This window comes from Mixophyes fleayi, chromosome 6 (assembly GCF_038048845.1).
Source record: "Mixophyes fleayi isolate aMixFle1 chromosome 6, aMixFle1.hap1, whole genome shotgun sequence".
NCBI classification, from domain to species: Eukaryota; Metazoa; Chordata; class Amphibia; order Anura; family Limnodynastidae; genus Mixophyes; species Mixophyes fleayi.
In genome coordinates this window covers 71,807,913-71,834,208 of record NC_134407.1, presented here as the reverse complement: position 1 = coordinate 71,834,208, position 26,296 = coordinate 71,807,913, and the positions used below count along the sequence as shown (strand labels likewise).

The 26,296-nt window shown below is 40.4% G+C and overlaps 1 protein-coding gene across 1 annotated transcript; it reads right to left on the bottom strand.

Moving 5' to 3' along the window:
• Positions 1-1,308: 1,308 nt before the first annotated feature.
• Positions 1,309-26,004, bottom strand: CDC42EP4 (CDC42 effector protein 4). Its single transcript, XM_075216843.1, has 2 exons — positions 25,870-26,004; positions 1,309-4,726 (listed from the first exon to the last, which is right to left on the bottom strand). The coding sequence occupies exon 2, from the start codon at positions 4,509-4,511 to the stop codon at positions 3,582-3,584; it is 930 nt and encodes a 309-aa protein (XP_075072944.1). The 5' UTR covers positions 4,512-4,726; positions 25,870-26,004; the 3' UTR covers positions 1,309-3,581.
• Positions 26,005-26,296: the final 292 nt, after the last annotated feature.

The following is a 26,296-nucleotide window of genomic DNA, read 5'->3' as shown; positions in this document are numbered from 1 at the left end:
AGTGAAAATCTTCTCCAGAAGCAGTCATGGAAGGTGCTTCAGTTATGATAAATGGTGAAGTACAGTCATGGTTGCCAGCAGCTGTCTTAATATTTCTACAATGACCAGTTCTTCTTTTATGTCTCCAACTTCTAATGCCTTTCGTCATTCCAGCCATACCTTACTACTGGCAGTCGCCATTGGCTGCTTTAGGATTGGTTGCTGATAATGCTTCTTTCATCAACAGCTACAATTGTTATTCCACTATCTGATGTATCGAGTGTTCTTCATACCTGTTAGATTGTAAGCTCATCTGGTTAGGGTCCTCTTTATATTCTTTATCATTTCACTGTATGCTTTTTATTTGTATCATGATCAGCTCAATGTACAGCACTGCCAGTACTTTGTAAATAAAGGGTATCAATAGTATTGTGAACACACACTTAATTAAGGGTGCCTTAATTAAGTGTGTGTTTTCACAACAAACCTGGAGAATTAGAAAGCTATAAAACAGGTTGTTATATATGAGCTGAAAATCTTTTTTTAACATTCATTATGTTTTATTCTCATTGTCCAAACCAATAATGAAATCAGCATTTATTTTGTAGTTATCATTGTACACCGAAATCAATTTGAATGTTTTATAAATGTTTCTGTGATCAGTTATATAATTTTATGGCACCCTTAAATGGTCAAAGTCAAACATTGTGTTATTTTGCCTAGCACAGGAAAACTGTAAGATAAATTGTTTTATGTATGGTTATGTGTCAAATTAGGTGTTTATGACTATATAACCTTTACCTGATCTTGTTCATATTTTCAGATCTAGCACAAGCTGCAATAACATCATGCCATGCTAGTTGTGTCAAACCAGCCCTTCCAAAGTAATACATGATAATGTATTATGAGGGGGTAATGCCACACAAAGAAATAGTCATTATAAAAGACAATGGTACTATATGGAATGTTAAATAGTGGAAGCAAGCTTAACTTAAGGAATAATACATTAATCTCTTATCAATTACATTAAAACAGACAAAAAGGGTAAAATGAAATATAAAGAGGGTTAATGTGACTAAACCGTCTTCATCTGCTGATAGAATGCATAAAAAGCCACCAGGGAATCCTCTCAATGTAGATGCTGCCTAAGAGATCATTTGAGGTTAAGCAGCAGGGATATTAGTTAAACTGTATAGTACTGGACAAGAAGCAGGGATAAGTCAAGAGTCTTGCTCCATAAAGTGAAACAGGACCTGACTATTCTCTGTGTTTACATTGAGTATAAATCTAATTTCAATACATAAAATAATGAATTAATTCATGAGTACATTTAATTGTAAAAAATAATTTATTTTTTATAAAGAATTTTGCCAATGCATGGAAATTTGTAGTTAGTGAAACGTGCAATATTTAATTTAAGATCAATTTGTATTTCAGATAGATGACAGCAGAAAAACCAACAAAAATAAGCAATTGTTACAGAACTAAGATTAAATACACCGATGAATCGATGCTCAATTGTTAACCTACCTCAGCTCTGAAATAAACAGGGACACCTTCATTTTAAAGAGGGAAGTCTCTGCTTTAAAATGAGGTTGCCCCACTTTTTTTTTTCTATTTTAATAAATAAGAAAAATATATATTATTTTAACTTTGGACTATGACCCTTTACCATGTTGCTTAAAAAAAAAGGGGTCAACCCTTGCTTGGAAAAAGAGTAGCATCAACTGTGATCATAAAACAAAAAGATGTACAATATTTATGTAAATATAAAAAGGGTGGCTGTTTTAGTAACCAAGGTTTTGCACAACTCATTTGAGAAATACACAGGTGTATCCATATTTCTCTCTTTCAAAAAGGGGAGCACTCAAAGCAGGATTCCAAACATAATTGGCCCCTCATTTGATGCAGTAGGTTGTCTATTTTCCAAAACGGTACGTCTTCCCCACTTTTGTTTGCTTAGGTGCATCTATGACCTTTACAATGCACTCATTTCATATCTGATTAAATATAAGAAAAATCACTCAAAAAAAGTGGTAGTGGGGTAAGGCTTGCGTGGAATACGAATATTCAAAGTCAACCATAAAAATGTGGCACCTTTCTTATTGGGAGATTTGCATCCATTTAAAAAAGTTATGACAATCCTTTCTGTACAACTGTTTGCCCAACTTTCTCTAGTAAATAGATGAAAAACGTGTTATTTACCACTTTCTGGAAACTACCTACTTTTTGGTTTTACAGAAACCAATGATATTTTTCTGCAAAGTCTTCTGAAAACCAAGGTATGATTTGTATGGGTACTGCACAGAAAAATGATACTTAGGTTGGAACATGATGAGCTCAAAAGTGCCAAAACAGGCACAAGAGGTGGAAAAATGCCCAGAATCAAAGGTGTTAAACTGCACTCAAGTCCTTCATAATACATTCTGAAAACAATAAGTGGCTCTTAATCTAAATGATGAAACAGAACAAGCATAGGACAAGAAGTTAATTCTACTGATATTTTGGATGACCAATCAGGAAAGAGTTTCATCTTATACTGCAAAACAGCCATGTCTAGTCCAGTGCACAGTAAAATGGATAGTGTCATTTTTATTTTACTCCAAGCACCATAAATAATAACAAGGATACAAAAAATACCTTCTCATACACAAGAAGTTATTAGGGATATAAATTCCTCTAAAGATTAGTATTATTCCCACAGGAAAAAAAAATATCTCTGCTGATATTGGTGTACATTTTACTGGCAATGTAAAGGATAATAACTCTCAAAGAATCAAGAAATTATAAACACATGGAGTACCGTGGCCATTGATCATTACATTATTATTTAAGTTATAGAGTTTTGGCATTTTTTATGTAATGTATTTTGCCTTTAAATAGTCACTGAATGGCCATAACGTCATTGTAACGTGTAATAATGGTTAATTTTCCTGCTGCCAAAGCACATTATAGGAATATCTGATTGTCAGTGTACATGTGCATCACAAGTAATGAGGCCACTTAAAAGTCAGTGTGACTTTTGGTCATTGGAAATCTGTTGATTCGGCGAATGGCTGTTTCCCGGAATGCATTGTACAGGCACAGCTGACCAAGAGCTCCAGTTTTAACTCCATCATTTTAACACCTATAAGCATAGACCAAATGTTTGGGTAAATGAAAATAATGGGAATACACGCAGAAAAACAATTCCAGGGTAAATGAACTGACATGGTTTGTAGTGATACATATATGTCTCTAGATTCTTTTCCAGCCTGAAATTGCACCTCTGCATCTCCTCTATGTGGCGATGTTCCTCACAAGACTGCTAGACTGTAGTGTTTTGCAATAAAGCAAGGTTGACCTTTTTGAAACCTGAATAAGGGTCTCATAAGTTCTCTATTTTTATCTTTTTGCTGGAGTTTTTATTGCTATTTAATGTTCTTTTGTATAGCTTACAAACTCCGTCCACGGTTCCATGAAGAGCATTTACAGAGCTTCTAGATAAAAGGGTTATTGCCTGGATAGCCCCACTCTCCCAAGCTCAAATTAAATTGGGGATAAGCCAGTCCGCTCTATGCATGGATAGCTTCTCAGCTGAATAAGAAGACAATCTTTCTTTCCTACACCCTTATCTCATCCTCCTCTTCTTCTTCATCCATGAAGGAAAAGTCTCTTGCTCTCCTTGGTTTCTCCTCTAGTATTCCTGACGTACCCCTGGAAACTGAATGGCTGTCTTTGGTGGGCTTACTCTTATGGTTTCTTCTAGACATGGGAAGACTTTCATGATCAGGAACTTGTGTTGCAGGAATTACTGAAGAAGGACCCGTCTGCCTTGAAGATACAGAACTTTGGCTATAGCTTGCCCCATTCCCATCCAGCTCATCAAGACTGCGATCAAGATCCTGCTCCCACTGATCCTTGTCCATGACGCTCAATATATCTCCTAACATGGATGGGCCCAAGTCAACGTGAAATGACATGATAGACTCTGCATGTTTCATGCCATAGCTGCTCTTGGGGGCTATCTCTCGCAGCTCTGTAATTTCTCCAAAATCTACCTCTGCTAAAGTGGGTTCTTGAATGGGTACTGGGCTGCTAGCAGAAGCCCCATTTATGTGTTGTTGCTCTTCAGGCATCTTCTTGACGGGGCTGGAGGATAGACTTTTGGGCATCTTTTTTCTGGATGAACTCTTCTCTGCTTCCTTTTCAGTGAGCTGTGGCAATGAGACAGCATTCTTCACAAAGAGGGCAGAGTCCCTGAGTGACCCTAGCATGTCTCTGCGATCGGTTCGTGTCACTGAAAGAGAGCGTTTGCTGCTTCGGAAGTGTCGCGATAAAAGCCCTGGTTTGGAGGTAGATTCTTCTGGTTCTGGCGGCTCATCTCCTTTGCTCAGAAATGATGTGTCTCCAAAAGCATCTCCTGCCCGTCCTATGTGCATGGTATGACGGAAATCTCCCAGGGGTGCACTAATCATTTCCGCTGTGAGGTCTGCCCGTGAGCGCCTCTTGGATGCATTGGGATTTGTGACCAGCTGCTTCAGAATCGGCATCCTGGCTATTTAAGCAATCCAATAGGAATTCCTTGTAGAAGAATCCTTTGTTAGTCCCACAATTCACCAAGCTGACAATGGATATAATACTCTTATGCAGATAATGAGTTAGGTATGAAGCGAATTTCCTCAAAACTTCAAGGGAGTTTCCCGCAAATCAATAAGTTGTTCTTCTAAAGACAAGATCACTGTGAATCACGATCATCCATTAGATTCTGGAGAGATAAAACAGCAACAAAAAATGTCAGCTTTCTCTACACAGGACGATACATCATAATATACAAAATAACTACAAGAACAATTAACATTTGTGGACATTGAATATCATATATTACAGTGTTTGTCTATGATGAAATGGGCCCAGTTGTCGTACAGATACATAACTGGTTCTCTGGTGACAAAGCAGAGTATGAGAAGAAAAGGGGACAGACTGATGTTGGGGAAAAAACATATTAAAGCATGAAAAAATAGCAGAGGGAATTAGAGAAGAGGCAATTAAGCAGAGATTAAAAGACAGGAATTACTTTACAGTGGTAGAATAAATTTTGAAGTAGAACAGGGTACTTAAAGAGGCTACAGTGACTGGGAGAAAGGGTTTTGTGGTGGAATGACAGGTGTGTAACAATAACCATACCAGCCCATGCAGCTGCTATGGGGCCTGGAGAAATCCAGGGGTCTATTTATCAATAGGAAAAAAAAACATAGATGTATGCGCATTTTTCCCTATTTATGGATTTTTCCTATTTATCAAAGCCCCTTAATTGGCGAAGGTAGTAGCCTTTGCTGGGGGCCCCCAGTGAAACTTTCCCAGACAAAATATGGGTTTTGTTTCAAAATATTGCCTTTTTGTCATAGCAGCTGTCCATTAAGCCTATTTAAGGCACATTTGGGTGTGGCTCACAAGCCAGCCCTTGCTAGATGTAAACCCCTATACCTGGGAGGTGAGTGCATCTGATTTCAACTGCATTTTATTGGTGTTTAAAGCATATAGGTCAGTGTAGGACCTGCATATAATGAGGTACCCTTGACGCTGGGATGCAGGCTTAAATCTTTTGATCAAAATATGAACTAATAGCTCATGTTTTTATTTTGCTAGACACACACAGATATGCAGTATAAAGGATAAGCGCTGACAACTGTCTTTTTTGTTTTGTATACATATATGGGCATTTATATTGCCACGCAGCTGGTACCACATACAGTATGGGATATACCGAGCGTGGGCTTATTGCCAAGCAGCTGGTACCATATATAATGTGGGATATACCAAGCGCAGGCTTATTTTTCTCTGGTTTTGTTTCAAAATATGGGAAAGCCTATTTAACAGCCTAAGGACAGTGGTGATAGAAATACTGCCACTGACTGCCGAGAGCTCAGGATGGCATTAGCTGGTGGAGAGAATATACGCCTTAGTATTAATATTAAGCATTTTTTATCTTTATTTTAAATAAAATTATTCTTTTTCTATATTTGACCATAAAATTTGTTTAACTTTATTTATTCAATAATGACAGAAAATCTTTTTAACGGAGGACCCTCAATCTCTTAAGGCTAACAGTGGGTGGGTGCATTACACACCCCTATGTGGCCTAGGGAAATCTACATATTTTGCTGTATTATCCTGTACATAGCAAACAGCATAGGTGCTAAACTACTGTCAGATAAGCACTGCTTTACTCTGAACACTATAGACTACATTCACAGACCGATCAGTGTTCATGTGTAAGGAACATAGACCAACTTCTTGCCAAGTGCTGCACAACAGCATATAACTGCAGAGTTGCCTAGACCTATAAATATGGTTGCACAGAACACTTATATGCCGCTAGCCTATTCACAGAGTGTTGTTGGGTGGAAAGGTGAAAAGAAATGAGGCCCATTCATTCCTAGTTACGTCTCTGAGTGATGGAATATGGGTTGTAGTGGCAGGTGTGAGGGCAGGAACAATTGATGATGGGAAATTGACAGTGAGGCAAGGGTAATGGATAAGGATTATACTGTAGGTGTAAAATCACAGAAACTGTAGAAGTGCAGAAGAATATGGATTTGGGTGTTTGGGGAATATTACTACAAGGAAAATAATAGGTATTGCAATGCTATGGTGAAGGAATAAATGTTGTTGACAAAACCTTAATTTCTGCCCTTAAAATGATAGCTCAAAAGTAGATGACTGAGGCTGCACTCTCTCAGGATGAGATACTCTCTATTGCTTATCTATCCGTTCCATATAAGTACAATATAAATATATATATGAGGGCCTGTAATGGTTGGATGGCGACTCCTGATCAACAATTCAGGATAAATCCAGAGGTCCATAAAATATTGCCACTTCATAATTCTCTGATGTAGCTTTACCCTCTAAATCAAGTCTTAATTAGATTCAGACATATTGAAATACACACATATTATATTATTATATATTGTGTGTGTATATATACACACACATACATATACACATACATATACACATACATACATATATATATATATATATATATATATATATATATAGTGACCTGGGTAGGTGGACAAGTGTCATCCTCTGGGGTAGATGGTAGTGTGTAGCAGCCGAAATATCACACAAGTCCGGGGTTTTGAGTACACCTGGCCTCAGACAGTTTTTTTTAAGCAGGAAGATAAAAGATACTTCAAAATAAACACCTTGCCTGTTCGTTAATAACTAAATACAAGTCTCTTCTGACTAACAAACTAAAACAACATAAGAAGCTCCAACACCGTTTTCTAACAGCAAATATCAGAATTCCTCTCAGAGACTCTGCAGTCCCTTTCCCCAGGTAGTGAGATTGAATCCATTGCCTAGCAGCCTTTTAAACACAGATGACAGGTGCCAGCATTAATCAGTCTGACAGCAGAACAGAAGACGTAGACTGGGCTTTGTAAATGGAGCCCACCCTTTTCGCTCCATTTACAACCCAGGGACCCTTACCAGCTTCTCCGTAAAGCTGAACATCTCTATGAGAAGCATTTCCCAAATATAAACACGCTCTCTGGGATTTTAGGATTTTAAAACATGTAGTTTAGAAACCTGGGACTAATATACCTGTCTGCAAACACTATTCCAGTGTCTTTGTCACAATATATATATTATATATATATATATACACACACACACATACACACACATACATATACACGCGTACACACGTAGTTCCTCCCTGGACTCAAATAAAGGAAGTGTGGATTGCTGTGTCTGGAGTAAGTGTGGGTGGAGTATTTTGCGACTGGGGAGTGTTGTACCCGCAGAAAGGCCGTGTGGAGTGTTATGCTTTGAGAAAGGCTGTGTGGAGTGTTGTGCCTGGATAAAGGGAATGTGGAACATTGTCACTAGGGAAAGGAAGTATGGAGTGTTGTGCCTGGATAAAGGGAGTGTGGTGTGTTGTGCCTGGAGAAAGGGAGTGTGGAGTATTGTGATTGAAGAAAGGGAACGTGTAGTATTGTGACTGGAGACTGTTCTGTCTGCAGAAAGGATGGTGCAGTGTTGAGCCCGATGAAAGGAAGTGTGGAGTGTTGTATCTGGGGAAAGGGAGCATGGAGTGTTGTGCCTGGATAAAGGGTGGATGAAGTAATGTGACTGAGGAGTGTTATGCCTGCAGAAAGGGAGTGTGATGTGCCTGGAGAAATGGAGCGTGTAGTGTTGTGACTGGGGAAAGCGAGTGTGGAGTTTTGCATCTGGAGAAAGGGAATGTGGAGTATTGTGACTAAGGGGTGTTATGCCTGCAGAAAGGCAGTGTGGAGTGTTGTGTCTGGGTAAAGGGAGCATAGAGCGTTGTGACTGAGGAAAGGGAGTGTGGAGTGTTGTGCTTGGAGAAAGGGTGGATGAAGTATTGTTACTGGGGAGTGGTATGCCTGGAGAAAAGGAGTGTGGGGTGTTGTGTCTGGGGAAAGGGAGCATTCAGCACTGTGACTGGGAAAAAGGAGTGTGGAGTATCCTAACTGGACAATGGGAGTGCAGACTGTTGTGCCTTGAAAAAGGGAGCGTGAAGTGTTGTGTCTGGGGAACAGGAACGTGGAATATTGTGAGTAGATAAGGAGTTTGGATTGTATTCGGGAAAAGTGGGGATTGTTGTATTTAGGGAAGGTGGAATGTTGTGGCTGGTGAAAGGAAGCGTGGAATGTAACAGGGTGTAAGGGAGTGTGTAATGTTATGAACGAGGTGAAAAGTTATTGGGGACTGTTGTAATTCTGTAAATTGAAATGTTAAGACTGGTGAATGGAAGTGTGGAATGTGACTGGGGAAAGCAAGTGGGATTTTTGTCACTGGGGAAACTGGAATGTTATGACTGGGGAAAAGAGGTGGGGATTGTGGTACCTGGAAAATGAAAACTGGAATGTTGTGTGGAGATGGGTAATATTGTGACTGGGGACTAGGGTTGAGTATAATTATGTTTTAGGGAAAGGAAACGTATATCTATATGGAGAAGGAAGAAAGAAGTCGTAACGAACACATCGTCATCATCATCAATTTATATAGCGCCAACATATTCCATAGCACTTTACAATTGGGGACAAACACAGTAAACTAATAAACAAACTGGGTAAAACAGACAAAGAGGTGAGAAGGCCCTGCTCGCAAGCTTATAATCTATGGGACACACAAATATTATTACTTTTCTCCGTCCTATGCTAAACCATATTTTCTTACTGCAGAACATATATTTACAGGATGAGACTCTGTTCCTATAAACGCAGCTACAAGGAGAACTTTCTCTTTATAATAATTTATTAATAGACAGATTTGGGAATTAAAGATGACAGCTGTCAAAAGTTTTATCCTTGTAGTAAGAGAAGAGAGTAACGGAGGTAACCAGGCAGAAAACAATGGCAGTTTTGACGATAGACTTATCTGTGAGATATATGACAGGAGAATCAGGCTGCAGGAGCAGAGCTGTATCCTTTATATACCAGAGTAATAATATTCTGTATTTGTGTCTGTTTACTTTTGATTGTTTGTGTTGTAATTTGTGATGTTTGACTGTTGCACCTTCAATAAATATTTTATGGGGGTAAAAAAACGATAAGCAAGGGAGGGTTGGAAAATTTTAGCCCGGGGGGTAAGAATCAATTCAGAAGCCTATTAGGAACATTTTAAAAAGAAAAAAATGCAGGTGGCCCAGTGACCCAGCCCAAGGTAGCCCACTTGCCCAGGGGGCATATGCCCCCAAATCCAGCCTTCCCCTGACCATAAGTATGAAACACTCATTAAAGATCTAATGCTATAAAAGCTTTATGTATATACATGTACTTTGCATTGAGAAGGAGAGGCAGAATATAAATTTAGCAAAGGGAATACTGATTTATAGCATGACATCCTAGAAAAATAACAAATTCATATTAAAAACAAAACTCTATGTGGGATTGCAACTTTAAGAGTAATAAATGCTGTGTGCCAACTAGTATACTCGTACACAGTACACAGGACTGAAAACAAATAACTGGCAGACAACCAGCAGCCTTCACTTTACCAGTTTAGATTATTGATACCTCCCAGAGTCTGTAAGCTGCAGCAATGCTGTTTTTCCAGTTTGTGATGCACAAGGAAGGAAATAATGTATCATACTTTACTTTTAAAGAAGATCAGGACAAGTTAAGGTAAAACATTGCATTTTACTTTCATGATTCCCATAGGAACATGTCAATTTCTGGGCTGATCATGCCCTCTTTTCCAATGTGTGCCAGCACTTACTCTCCCGTGTTCCAAACCACACAGAAAATTATGTTAAGTCCTGGGAAGCCAAGTTGTTATACTATAGACTTACTGAACTTTACACACATTATGGCTCATTTACGAACACTGCATTTTGTTATTAAACCAATGCAACTAACCAGACACTTTCATTGTGTAAATCGATAAATAAAAAGAGCAAATCGGTTGCTAGGGTTTAATGCAAATTGTGCCCTTAAATGCAATGTTAGTAAATGAGACCTCTAGGGGTAAATGTATGAACCTCCGGATTCTTCAACTCCGACGAGTTCAGCGTCTTCAGCGCTTAAATTTAAAGCGGCGCTGCCTTGTAAAGGGAGACTTCCTTTACAAGGCAGCGCCGCTTTAAATTTAAGCGCTGAAGACGCTGAACTCGCCGGAGTTGAAGAATCCGGAGGTTCATACATTTACCCCCTACTAATGTAATATTCCCATTATTTTAAGCTCCTTGAAACCCTCCCTGTATTTCTATTTGGGTGATAAACAAAGCTGTGGGATCATATTCCCACTAATTCTGGTCATCTTGGTGCACCATCATCACCAAGTCTTAGGCAATGTACACAGAAGCTTTTTTAACTACCTACACTGCATCTTACCTTTGTTCCAGTAGATGGAAAAAATACAGACACACTGGGGATCATTGATTCCCATGCGCAAGGGTTTCTTAAATCAATGCAGGACTAGCGAGGACGCAAAAATTCTTCCGTTATGTACAGATACCCATGTTCTTGACAAGCACTTACCTTTATGGATCAATGATCTTTATCCTGGAATAAAAACAAGACCGTGTGTACTAGTCCTTACAGTGGACATTATCCTGCTGTCCCAACCACAGCTTTGTTCCGTAGTGGGAAAGTTAGGTGCTAAGCTGCGGTCAATGCAGAGTAATGTTGAATAGGTGCTGAGCGCCACTGGTGCACGGTGCATTGAAATGGCGTTTTGGAGGTGGCTGGGGATGGGCCCGCTCAAGTTAGTGTCGGACATGCCACCAGTAGGATGTGGCCATGCCCCTGTGACGAACGACCCAATTCAAAAGTTGGGGTATATGATGAAAGTGTTTAACTGGGAAGTGGTTGATAAATACAGATATTCCAGTGGACACTGGAACTTGATGATGTCCCTTACAATACAGAATACATAAGCAACCCACTGCATTCTGGGGGGAAATCTGATTAAACTGTAGTGCTGGGGAGAACATGTATCAGCATCCTTGGCCCAGTAGCACACGTGTAAAAAAGCCTGGGATGGGTTTAAATCTGCCTGGGTGGCTCAAGGCACTGACCTGGTTGTGAATCAGCTGCTGTGAAACCCTGACCCTGCATTATTCTAATACGAAAGGTAATGAATGCACATGGATTAACTCCTTCCTTGCCAGGTAGACAGTACAGTGTAAAGTCCATGCCCTCTTGAAAGTAATTACACCCACACTTGGACATTAACATATATTAAAGCCAGCAATAACTTAACTTAATTATTACTAAGGGTAATAAAATAGCTGAAATAACAGAACATTATATATGTAACACAATCACTGCGGCTTGTTTCTTTAAAAAGTGGAACAAGTCTGTAAAACATTACTGTGGGGCAGCGCAGAAGTTTAAGACTCTTTTCCAAAAATGAACATGACATAATGTGCCTTCTATTGCGTGAACACAGACGGTTAAATATGTACACATACAGATTTGTGATCAGCAAATATTCGCACTGTCTGTTGGGAGACGATGGGGGGTTCCCCTTGCTGGGTAAGGATTAGACGAATGAGTGCGCCCACTTTTGCACCCACATACAAAAAAGAAATTTGGTTCTGCAGGACAACATTATTTAAATGAGATAAAGGGGTAGAGTAGGCTCATTTAGGAGGGAATTCCTTGACCTGCAGAAGGATGCACAGGCTTTTTCTTCATGGAATAGATTTTTCTGAGGTGGCGGAAATAAAGTCTCATCTTATGCCTACATAAACGGGACGCATTTTGCACCTTCTGACAATTTGTCAAATGTAATAAAAACATTCAAACACACAAGGAGTGACACATAATAAAGAAATCAGACCTGAGTCATTAAGGAAAGTAAGGCAAAAAAAAAAGGAGTATATGTTCTTAGGGACAAACCATGTTACAATACAAGGAGTGCAAATTAGTTTATAATTTTGCACATAAGTTAAATACTGACTGTTTTTTCAGGTAGCTTTATTTTTACACTGAAATTTAAAGTTGATCTAGGACATGCCCTACCCCAACTATAAATCTGTCCCCACATTTTAAATGTACCTCCCCCTCCAATGCAATGGTTTTGCCCAGGTGCAAAGTTACTCCTTTTTTATGATTTGCTCTCCTTAATGACTCAAGCAGATTATGAATAATTTAAGATATAAATGGAGAAGAATTTTCAGAGGAAAACAGAGAACTTGAATGTAAGGTCTGGTCGTAAGGTTGGAAGTAGGTTGGTCGCTGAAGTGACTTTTAACCATGCATATGCTAAAACATTGTCTTCAAGATTCAAAACAAAAAATGTCCTTAGTGTCATAAAAAAGCATTTATATAGTTCAGAAATGCAAATGCTTTGATTGCTTGACCCAAATATTTTCTGATATCATGCAATGCAACAGAGGCTATGACTGTTAGACTACAAAAAATAATATATCCCAAACAAATATTTTATGACAAACTTGTGTGTCATGATACAGGGCTGGATGTGTCACAGAACTGTTGGGTACAGAAATGAAAGCTATACAATGGAGATTATGGGGCCTATTTTTGAACCCCTATGTGTGAACTATAGTTAAATTGTAAATGAAGCAAATCAGTTGTAATTTACTTTTTTTGGGGAAATATACTCATATTGAAATTCATGCTTTAATTCTAGAGTATTTTAATGTTGGTGTGTAACGAAATATGTAATTCTGTAGCACTGTAAAAGTGCTGTCAGGCAAGCCAAAACACCAAAATATACTATGTCTGGCATCACAGCAAAAGACACAATTAAAAAAATATTTAGTAGATGTTTGCTACAAATGGAAAAAATTACACCTTCCTATTTTTTATTTTCGGTACCACTGAATGACAAAATTCTATTTCATGGTTATAGGTCAGCTTCAATGGCCTTGTGCCTTTCTTCAGGCTTAATAAATAATTTTAAAACTAACTCTCTTCTCTTGGATGGTAACACTGATGTTCCAAATGAGTGAAGCAGTATGACTAACAAGGATAGCATTCTACTGACTCACAGCCACAGAAATAGACTCTTTCTTCAAAAGAGACTAAAAGGAAACATTAGACAGACACCGTTATTAGAACACGTCGCTAGATAAATCTGCACTCCAGTGTGAATAATCTAGTCAATTGTTGTTTTGACCTGCTGTAAAAATGCTACAATTTGACATTTCTGCAACAAAATATCAGTGAAGTCTGATAAAAGTCTAACAGTTATACATCAATTACCATCATTATAACTGCAAACACTGCTTTTGTTGCTTACTAAAGCAAAATATTTTTTGCAGCTTCACCTATCAAATTTCATAGCCAGAAAAGCCTTCTACACATGGGGCAATCAGGTTAGCCCAGTGGTTCCCAAACTTTTGCAGTTCGCGGCACCCTTAGAGTCTCCATAATTTTTTCAAGGCACCCCTCCAAAATAATTACTGAGCAGTCCTGTTTTAGAAGTAGTTGGGTCAAAAAATTGTAATAAGTATTTAGGTCAGGACAGAAATACTTATTTAGTTGTATGCAAAAATGCTCCCTCTGCATCCAGACACTCTGCCCCCTCTGCATCCAGACACACTGCCCTCTCTCACGCTGCCCCCTCTGCCCTCTCTCACGCTGCCCCCCTCCTCTGCCCTCTCACGCTGTCCCCCTCCTCTGCCCTCTCTCACGCTGTCCCCCTCCTGTGCCCTCTCTCACGCTGTCCCCCTCCTGTGCCCTCTCTCACGCTGTCCCCCTCCTCTGCCCTCTCTCACGCTGTCCCCCTCCTCTGCCCTCTCTCACGCGGTCCCCCTCCTCTGCTCTCTCTCACGCTGTCCCCCTCCTCTGTCATGCTGTCCCCCTCCTCTGCCCTCTGTCACCCTCCTCTGTCACGCTGGCCCCCTCCTCTGTCACGCTGCCCCCCTCCTCTGTCACGCTGTTCCCCTCCTCTGTCACGCTGTCCCCCTTCTCTGCCCTCTCTCACGCAGTTCCCCCTCCTCTGTCACGCTGTCCCCTTCCTCTGCTTTCTCTCACGCTCCGTCTCTCTCTCAGCCATAGAAAAAACAAAGAACACAAAAACTTACCAATCCGCGTGGCGCCGGGACCCAGCATCCTCCTCTCTCACGCAGTTTGTCACTGAAATTACAAGCTGTGTGAGAGAAGAGGATGCTGGGTCCCGGCGGCGCGCGGATTGGTAAGTTTTTGTGTTCTTTGGTTTTTTTATGGCTGCCCGCAGCACCCCAGTGACAGTGCCGCGGCACAAGTGGAAGCCGCGGTGCACACTTTGGGAACCGCCGGGTTAGCCCATTTGAATATTTTCAACTAAATTGTCCTAACATGGCTCAGGGCCTGTTTGGTCTTGGCCAACTAACCAAATAGACTGACCAGAATTTGATCAGTCTGGCTGTAATAGGCCACTCATTCTGCCAGATCACAAAATAACCAACTTCACAAAACAGGGACCCAAGCATTGCACTCGTTGCTAGACTGGATTTTCTAGCTAGCTGAACCAAAAGGTAATCAATCCTGATATGATTTTAATTAGACAAAAATATTACGTTTGGCTATGTGTAACTAGTTACACATTTATCACATGAGATATCCAAATGATCTTGTGTTCAGGTTCCAAAGTTAGAATGTACATTCACATGAGCCAGACAAACTGGAATAATGTTTTCACAGTGCTATGTTAACTTGAGTGCTATATAAATAAAATACAATAAAAATAAAAAAGAAAACTAAAAAAAACAGACACCTAATTTCTGCTTAGTATCAAGTCTAATGGCTTTGGTAGATGTAATTGGCTTGTGTGCTCTGCCTCTCTGCCCACTATATTTCAAATAAGAGTTAAGTTGCTTAATGCTGTGGAGATAGGGATCATCGATCCCTGAGAGAAAACATGTGGTCTATGTACATAGTCATAGTAAGCAGAAAAATTATATCATTTTCCTGCATGATTCATTTTTCTTCATTTCATGCCTGTCTACCCAAGGCCCAACAATTAAAAGTAGGAAGAATTGTGTAACATAAATTCCTTTCTCTGAGCAATAACCCCTATTACACATATTTTGGCAATGCATTCTGCTAATGACATCTTACAATATTTTACTACGCCATTCCAATTAATTCCATTAAATGTCACCTTCTTTATATTGCCAGTCTCAGTATAACATGAGCCCATGTTTTAAGCTTATAAAGAGGGAGCATTGTGCTACAATTTACAGCCCAAAGGCATTACTTTAATATGCACTGCTATGTTTTTGCAGTTGAAAAATTTTGACAAACGAGGCCTAACATAAAGACAGACTTTTTCATTTCTTTCACTGGAAGTAAAAAATAGATTAATGTAAAATGTGAACAAATTAAATAGGCTCAAATTAACCATTTTTATGCTCTGGAAAGGCCTGCTGCTTAAACCATACATAAGAAGCCTCTGTTCTCACTAAACTAGACCAATGTGCTGCTCGCCCTTCCATCAAGTGGTAGAGAGAAATAACATTACACGTCACACCCAAACTTTCTCTGGAACAGCATCAATATTTTGGATCCTGTGACTGCGCTATGTTAAAGGAGTCCTTTATACACCGCATCCATCTTGCAAACTGTAGACACCACTAACTACCTTCTCCTAATGAGGCCCTACATCACATCTCTATATTAGACAAGGACCTACTGTGTGACACAACTGCTAATAGATATGGACTTGTCAGGGCTTTGAAATAGGTGCAAAGGTATACAAAGCATAGCTCTGCTGCACTTCAGCATTTACTAAGCCTAGAATACACATTCTTATAGCACCAGACCAGAGTCTCTTGTGTGCATATAATTTATTTTGTAGCATACAATATCAATTCACAGCGAAATGCAAATGTTTATATGATCCATATTATGTTTTAATATCGTTTTACTGTTATAGTATATAAAATACTCAATAAAGGGCGCTAATAGGATCAATCCCGCTACAACTGATTACTCTAAGCTGAGGGTCAATTAACTACATTTGAATGTATTCTTTGATGTTTTATTGTATATTTACCTATATAGGTTTTTAATGTGATATAATATTTTAATAAATTGTATTGCTAATTTTCCAGCGCTTCCCTATTTGTATTATTTTGTTATAGTATATAATTATTTTTTATTATGTTTACTTTTGTACTAAAATTAAAAATATATTTCTGTAAAGATAAAGAGAGATTTATGGTCTTTACATAAATTGCTAGTGATAGGAGGGCAGGTTACCTCCTGTTAGATAATGTGAAAAACACTTTTACGTATGTTTTAGAAATAAGCAGTGTCAGAATGGCCAACCGGTGTACTGCCTGGTGGGCCCTACTTCCCTCGGGGGCGAGGCACTGTCTGTGCACTGGTTCCTATCCCCCCAAGAATAACCGCACCAGTGTTGTGACGTTGTTAGGTCACAACGCCGTGAGTGAAGAGGAGCCAAGAAGAACTGGTAGGAGCCACCAAAGAATAAATGAGGGCTTGGAGAGAATGAGAAATGGAAGCTAGGATGGAAAACCCACGGATTGTATCAGCAGCAATCTGCTTTCAGACCCTCTCCTAGGCACTTTACACAGAGACCTCATTGCATATAACCCACATTGCCAGCATATTTGCATACAGCAACTTGTACAGATCACCCCCCCCCCCACCTTGCCCAAAATAATTGCACACAACCTCCCCGTCACATTAGTTGATGGTCGGGCTATTTAATGTAATAGAAGGATTGTGGTAGTACCTATTAATTTCATGTGATATGATGGAACTATATTTTATTTAATGCTGGGGTTGTTTGGGGGCTTATAATTGTATGTGGGGCTAACCTTAGGAAGAAGGAGGGCTATTTATTAAATAGCTGTTGGGGGGATGGGTTTATTTACTGATTGTGAATAGTAATTTCTATCACTATTTCTATTACCAGACTGAGCTCATCCCACTTCTAGAACAGTTATTTAACACAGGTACCCAGCATGGGAGCTTCCCTTCTGAAATGCTGGAATCCCGTATTGTTACAATCCTTAAGCCGGGGAAGGACCCAACCCGTTGCCAGAATTATAGACCAATCGCCCTTCTTAATTCAGATATAAAATCTATGCTAAACTGATTGCTAGCAGACTCAATCCTCTTATCCCATCCTTGATCCATCCGGATCAGGTTGGTTTTGTCCTTGGGAGACAAGCCTCCGATAACACCCGTAGGACATTTAACATTATCGAACAAGCTAATAGGTCCCATCATGTAATCATGTTACTGGAGCAGAGAAGGCCTTTGACAGGCTACATTAGGGCTATATGGGTGGGGTCCTTTTCCAGTTTGGTTTAAGTGGGGAGATACCTAAATCCATACTAGCTTTGTATAGGGACCCTTCAGCTACAGTCTATAGTAACGGCTTTACTTCAGATAAATTTATGCTGTCAAATGGTACCCAACATGGATGCCCACTTTCTCCCCTCATTTTCCTTTTATTTATTGAGCCTTTGGCTGAGCATATTAGACAACTCCCAGGCATCACCTTAGCAACAACCACTCCTAAACTATGTCAGACGACATCCTGTTATATATTACTAGCCCGGAGACCTCACTACCAGCTTTACATGATTTGTTAAAGAAATTTGGAGCGGTTTCTTCTTACAAATTAAATACATCTAAAACAGATGCTCTCCTTATCAATATTTCATATAAGCTCTTGCTGCATCTCAGCGGCTTTTCCCATACTCTTGGAAAACCCTATCTATGCCTTATCTGGGGATCTTGATTACTCCACATTTAGACTCTTTGCTTGATATTAACTATACCCCTTTACTGAAACAATTGAATGCTCTTACAAAATTGTGGCAGTGTCCCCAGGTCTCCTGGCTAGGTAGAATTGCAGTGTTTAAAATGTCGCTCTTACCCAAAATGATGTATTTATTTTGGACATTACCTTTGGTCTTGCCCAAGTTTTATATTGATAGGTTACGTTATATATACTTACTTCTAAACCACCTAAACTAGCTCACTCGATTATGTCCCGATCAAAATAGATAGGAGGTTTCGCCCTACCAGATCTAATTAAATATCAGGAAGCGACCATTTTAGCCCAGCTACGGGACTGGTCACTCCCGAGTTCCCATAAACCCTGGGTTGACCTGGAAAGATATCTTAATACTACATTCCCATTGGCAGATCTTCTCTGGATCCCTAAACCCTGGAGACCCCTCAGGTTGACCTCCCCCGTCTCACGAGAGATGCTCTCGTAACTTGGGACACGTTTTTAAAGGTACCTAATGTGGTCACTCTTCCCACTACTAACCTCTCTCTCACCGCGCTAGCTAAGCTTATACCAAAATTATCGCTGTGGTATTCTAGGGGCATTACCAACATTAAAATCTCTCTAATATGTCCATACTGCCCTTTTCTCATTTGAGTGAGCAATTCCTGATCCCTAACCAAGAATTTTACAAGTACCTTCAAATACGGCATTGGTTAACCTCCCTTAGTGTCACCTCGCCCTACACCACCCTCCAGCCCTCTTCTTTGTCAGATTAACTTCTGGAATTAACAAGGCAGCCATTTCCTTTTGGTACACTCATCTTAATGTAAATAGTCAACCGGTGAAGACCGCCTCCCAGCTATTTTGGGAGAGATAACTTGGCCGGGTATTTGAACTATCTCAATGGGACACTATTTATGGGACACTATTTATCATAATGCCCATAAGATGTCGAAATGCTTGAATCACACAGAGATGATATACAAATGACTCCATAGACTATATATGTCTCCAGATAGGCTCCACAAGATTTGGCCGTCTCAGTCCAGGGCTTGTTGGCGTGAGTGTGGAGCGATAGGGGACATTTTTCATATCTTTTGGAGCTGTCCGGTGGTCCGCAGCCTTTGGGTAGAGGTTTTCAATTTACTAGTATCTAAGGTCACACAATCTCCAGTCCCAAATACTCTGGAAGTGGCCCTCTTACACTCCCCCCTCTCCCCCCCCCAAGCCCTACTAAGTGAACGTTATGTCATAGGTCACATTTTTACAGCTACTCGTGTGGTGATAGCTCAGAAGTGGAAATCCCCCACGCTTCCATTGATAGCCAAGATTATCTCAAAAGTTCAACTAAGTTGTGATATGGAGACTATTGGATTTCCATACTCTTCTTCTGCTTCCACTCCACACATTAAATGGTTAGCTTGGACCCAATTTGTTTGTAGAACCCAAACCATGCCAGATTCAGAGAGACCCCCACTCTCTCTATCACCTCCGGTCTAATTACTAGAGTGTATTGTCTTTAGTTTAGCTATAATGACTGTGCACACCTTGTGATGATGTGTTCTGTATTTACTCATTAAACATACTGCAATGTACTGCTCCCACTTTCTAATCCCTCCCCCTCTTCCCTCTCCCATCCCATATATCCCATTACTGTATTAGTTTTGTTTTTGTGTATGTCTACCCTATAACTACAAAAACCTTAATAAAAATTATTATTGAAAAATAATAATAACAATAATAATAATAATACTACCAAGGTTCATAAATACAGGCTTTACCCCTCAATCGGATCACAACTTGAAAAAAGCAGAAGTGTACCTCAGAATGAACCTTCAATATCTCTAAGGTGAGCAAAGGACAGGGGCAATCAAACAAAATCACAGAATGGGCTATAGATGTCAAACAAATAATAATAGTACAAGGTCTATGATAGTACAAGGTCAGTCATGTGCATTTTAGCTAAGTTAAATCCCAGGTGATTGGAGCAGGGCACCAGTGGAGGGCACACACTGGGGCAGAGTTTAGTGTTCACTATGGAACTCAAATATTATCACCTTAATAATCATTAATAACCAGTATAACCCCAACTTTTAATACACTGCATTGTACAATTAGTAAAGGGTTAACAGCCCATCCATACAAATAGAAACTGAAACCTAAGTAAAAAGGACCCATTGTTGGAAAAAGAACCAACTCAAGTTTATTTGCATTATTTTGTATTAATTATCTAAACTTTGCTTTCACACACATCCTGCTTATAACTGCCCCATTACAAATGATCACTAGCAGAGCAGTTTTCTTGTGATATGATAGCCCGCAGATTGCAAAGTCCACAGCACTTTTATTTACTGCAGTACTGCTTTGATATCATAGGAACTGTAAGACAGGACAGATCACCCCATCTACATTACTGTAAAAATATGTGTGGTCCTCTATTCTATTTTATTAGCCTATGCATTGCAGCTCCGCAACCAATGCATTTATATTATTTGGTGTGCATATCCTAAGATTCAAGAAAAACTTTTTTTTTTCCTAAATTAACACTGAGTCATTGGAGGGGATTGCATCACACATCCAGCACGTATATTAGAAAGTCCCCTGCCTTCCGACCAGAAGGGGAGGGAGCTGCAGACAAATACTGAACTACAGAGAACAGTTAATGTGTGTTATATGTTTATCTATAAATTATATATTCATTCCGAGAGTCAAGTTGATTATTCGATCTTGTCTTATTTTCTTTTTTAAAACTGAAAAAGGTTTATTGAGTTTTTGCAGAAATAGTAGGTACAAGGATACAGAAAAAAACAGGGAGAGGAAAGGACATATCAAAGGGGAAGGGAAGGAGGGGTACATAGTATATCACATCAGCTAAATCCCTTGCCTAGGTATTCAAAAGCCATACTTGCCAACTCTCCTGAAGTATACCTTGTATACAGGATACTAGAAAAGGGAATGTTCAAATGTCCCAAAGGATGGGAAGACACAAAATAAGCCTTCTGGAAAACCAGTGTTTACAACCCAGGGGGGATGGTAGTAACAACCTGTGAGTCAGCCTGAGAAGGGGCACCTTTTCCCCCAGGTGTATAGACATGCCAGCTATTCAACTCCATCAGTGGTGAGGCAGCCGCAGTAGAATACGGCACCCCCACGGTCTCCATATCGAAACTGTAGTGCACTGTGGAAATAATTTTATTCGATGGAGGAAGGGGGGTTAGTGGTTGCTTCCATGATTGGGCTATAGCTGCCCTAGTGGCTATATTGTCTTATATTTTCAATGGAACAGGTAGGGAGGGTAATTTAGGAACGGAATTTCCATAAGAACTTATTTTTAGGGACAGAGGTCCCTGTGATGGCTGCAACTTCCGCTATATACTTATGGGCTGTCATGGAATGCTGGGAGTTGTAGTTTCACAAAAACTGAAGACCCCCTAGGGAATAAAAGTAAAATTACTTTTGACAATATCCTTGGTTTTCCTAGCTGCCAACTATTCCATACTATTAGGAACAGTCTCGGACTTTAATGATTTGACCCTGGAAATGTATGTCCTTGAAAAAGTCCCTATCTTTAAATATTCACCAACTGTACAATTAAAATGTTGTTTTTCTGCACACTGAGTGCAGTTCTAGCTTGTGCCCTGTTGTGTAAGTTAATATTTATTGACGAGGAATACTCTAAATCCAAGAAAGTACATTATAATTAAATTCAGTAACCATATCCTGGGAATTGCTGTGCACCAGGGTCCAACAAGACAATACAGCACATGATGTTTCGATACATGTTTTTAGCCATAAAGTGTCCATGAAAATAATACTAAAATCTTGGCAATTATAGTTTTTAAACATAAGACGATGTGTGGAATTTTGTAGTATAGGTCTGTTAATAGGCAGTGATAGCAGGGGCCAATGTAGTGAAGATATACAGGAAAAAATAGATCACCACAGGCACTAAATATATATAAAAAGGATATATGCATTTAAAATGTTACTGGAGCTGCCAAAAAAGGGATATCTGATATCCCTTTAAGTCAGTGTTATGAAGATTGCTAGTTAGAAGTCACAAGCAATAGACTTACCCATTTTGTGGGCTGAAACATTATTCAGCCAATCAATTCACTAGGATGTCTAAATAATGTAATCAATAATATCTAAAATTTCTAGTTAATCAATAGGATGCATTATCATGAATACTAGTCCAGCGTACACAATGTCTGCCTCCACATTATGGCTACTCCACTAGTACCATGAAGTTTAAATTTTTAATTTCAAACTGATATTTCAAATAGGAAATAAATCTATACTGTGCGCCGCGGCTCCCAGGGATGCCGCGGCGCTATCACTGGGGTGCCGCGTGCCAAGCATTGAAAAAAAGAAAGAACACAGACACTTACCAATCCGCCGGGCGCCAGGACCCAGCAGCCTCCTCTCTCCCGCAGCAGCTGTCACTGAATATCAACGTCAGTGACAGCTGCTGCGGGAGAGAGGTGGATGCTGGGTCCCGGCGCCCGGCGGATTGGTAAGTGTCTGTGTTCTTTCTTTTTTTTCTATGGCTGACGCGCGGCAGAGGTGTGTAACAGCGGGGCACAACGGGGCAGAGGTGTGTAACAGCGGGGCACATCGGGACAGAGGTGTGTAACAGCGGGGCACAATGGGGCAGAGGTGTGTAACAGCGGGGCACAACGGGGCAGAGGTGTGTAACAGCGGGGCACAACGGGGCAGAGGTGTGTAACAGCGGGGCACAACGGGGCAGAGGTGTGTAACAGCGGGGCACAACGGGGCAGAGGTGTGTAACAGCGGGGCACAACGGGGCAGAGGTGTGTAACAGCGGGGCACATCGGGACAGAGGTGTGTAACAGCGGGGCACAATGGGGCAGAGGTGTGTAACAGCGGGGCACAACGGGGCAGAGGTGTGTAACAGCGGGGCACAACGGGGCAGAGGTGTGTAACAGCGGGGCACAACGGGGCAGAGGAGTGCGACAGCTGGGCAGAGGAGTGCGACAGCTGGGCAGAGGAGAGGGACACAGCATGAGAGGGGCAGTGGAGGGGGACACAGCGTAGGAGGGGACATCGTGAGAGAGGGCAGAGGAGGAGGGACATCGTGAGAGAGGGCAGAGGAGGGGGACAGCGTGACAGAGGGCAGAGGGGGCAGTGTGAGAGAGGGCAGTGTGTCTGGATGCAGAGGGGGCTGTGTGTCTGGATGCAGAGGGGACAGAGTGCCTGGATGCAGAGGGAGCATTTTTGCATACAACTAAATAAGTATTTCTGTCCTGACCGAAATATTTATTACAATTTTTTGACCCAACTACTTCTAAAACAGGACTGCTCAGTAATTATTTTGGAGGGGTGCCTTGAAAATATTTGGAGACTCTAAGGGTGCCGCGAACTGCAAAAGTTTGGGAACCACTGCTGTATGCCACAAACTGATACTAAGCACTGACAAGCTCTGCCTAGGTCCAGATAAATGTCCCTGTTAGGTTTGCCGGAGGTCACATGACATCACAGTGAGACCACGTGATATTTACATGATAGAAATTAAGACAGCTAAGAGTAATGGCTCCGTCAGTTCCAGTTTTAAAGAAAACAAAATGCACTTAGGCCTTCAGGGCATTGTGCTAGAAAGTTTACTGCTTGCTCATGAGTCCAGACTGACATAAGACATGTATGCACCCTTTCCAGGTCTGCATCATTGGTGATGCAAATCTAGCAGTCAATAGTACTGCAGATGACATGTCATTTAGGAGGTAGCTTGTGTGTCTATAAGAGTTTAATAAAAAGTGTCCTTACAGCATGAGCCACCACATATTTGGTTTTCTCTCATAACATCAGAAGGAGAAGATTACATCTAAGGTGACAGATGGCAGATTCCCAGCTGGGACCTGCTCATTAACTGCAGGCTATCATCATCATCATTTATTTATATAGCGCCACTGATTCCGCAGCGCTGTACAGAGAACTCATTCACATCTGTCCCTGCCCCATTGGAGCTTACAGTCTAAATTCCCTAATATAGACACTCACTCACACACATACAGACAGACAGACAGAGAGACAGACAGGTAGAGACTAGGGTCAATTTTGATAGCAACCAATTAACCTACTAGTATGTTTTTGGAGTGTGGGAGGAAACCGGAGCACCCGGAGGAAACCCACGCAAACACAGGGAGAACATACAAACTCCACACAGATAAGGCCATGGTCGGGAATTGAACTCATGACCCCAGCGCTGTGAGGCAGAAGTGCTATCACTTCGCCACTGTGCTGCTATAATGACATGTATTACCCACGTTTTATGAAAATCAGCAACCAAAAAAAAATATACCCCAAAAGTTAGTGAAATGCACAGTGTGACATGACTGTGCTCTCATATACTCAGTGTCACACTACCTCCACTTGCCTATGGCTCCTGGACAGACATGTAGTTTAAGCTCAATTGTATTAATCTCTCTCTATGTATATATACAGTATAATTCTTAAACATTAGGCATACAATATATACAAAATATGCACCCTTAACTATACATTATATACAGGTATTTGTTTATAGTTTATTTATATAATGCCTCCATATTACACAGTGCTATGCAAAGAATATTTTGTCATTCACTTTGTTTACAGTCTAAATTTCCTACCATACAAACTTTGTGATCGCTTATCCAGAAACCTAGAATTCACTGTGAGGAGCATTGCTAAACAATTTAATAAAAAAGAAAAAGGCAATGGTAAATTGGCTAATTTTAAAATGTAAGTTATTATATTTTAGGCATTGTGCTTCAAATTATGGGAAATCGCCATCTATGGAAAGCCCTGAGAATTCTGCAAATTTACTGCATACTGTTTATTAATTTAATGTAGTTGTGTGCTTTTATTTACAATCTAGTAAAGCATGACATGCACAAGGTACTATGTACCCTATACAGTTTATTCCTTTTTTGAAACAAGGCTGAACTGTAGTTCGGTATTCTGTGCATAGAAACAATGGAATCATTCCATCATTATGATAAGCCCAATTTGAAACTTAAAAGAGTATAAACCTCTGCTGTCTCTCCCTGCTGGCTGCACTGTACAGTGAATATCCTCTGTATATTTGCATAACAGTCACAACTCAAGGAGTCTGTCTATCAATTAAAAGACTATTGTGACAAGGACTGAGGAAGTTTAACCCCTCTAACTGCTTTATAGTTATACAGATACTGATGAGATGTATCAGGTAAATATAAACAAATAAGAACAGGAATTAGATAAGGAGTATACAGTACCCACTACAAAGACCCTCCATCAAATCATCCTACTGAATGGGTACAGAGACCACCCCTTTCCTCAAACAATGAAGTGCAGTCATTTGGATGGAGGCCTTTGTGTCCCTCTCAACAGATAGGGACTTCAGCGAAGAGAAGCAATAGGAACGGGATCCAGGCGGTGCCCTAGTACCCAACATCTCCCAGCTCAGTAACCACTGCATTGCTGAACTCACTGCCAAACTGGGTTCTGGGGTAAACCACAGAGCACTAATAAATGTCACAAGGCATTACAATATTCTATTCAACTGCAAGGGTTTCCATCAACACACATTAACTCCTGCAGCCTGCAATGCAGAAAGCCCAGTCATGTAAACGTTTACTGAGGACTGAAATCAAATGAGCTAAAAACGATTTAATGCATAGAAATGAAACATTCAACATAAACTATCTTAAACTTTACACTTACCTACAACGGCCTCATAATCCAAAATACAATCCACAAACCCACAGCCCAGATCCACGAGTGAACACAGTGGTGAACACAGAACACAGCAGTATACTCCAACTCCTTCTGCAGATTGCCTAATCTATGACTCTGCCAGCACAGTCACAGCCACATAAAGACCTGCAGTACTATGATAGCCACGCCCACTGATCTCCATATCCCGCCCACCCCTGCGACTCCTCCCACTCCCTTTGATTTAACTCTCTTTATAGTGGAGGTTATGCACAATCTGGTACCCTTAAAGACAAATGAAATTACCTGTAACAATAGATACCTAGGTTTCAGAATCACGCAACAAAAGAAGAACAGATCCCTTTCAGATTGGAAACTATAGAATTAGCTGCCAATTAGTAGCGAATACAAAACTTGCCCTGAAGGCGTTATATAC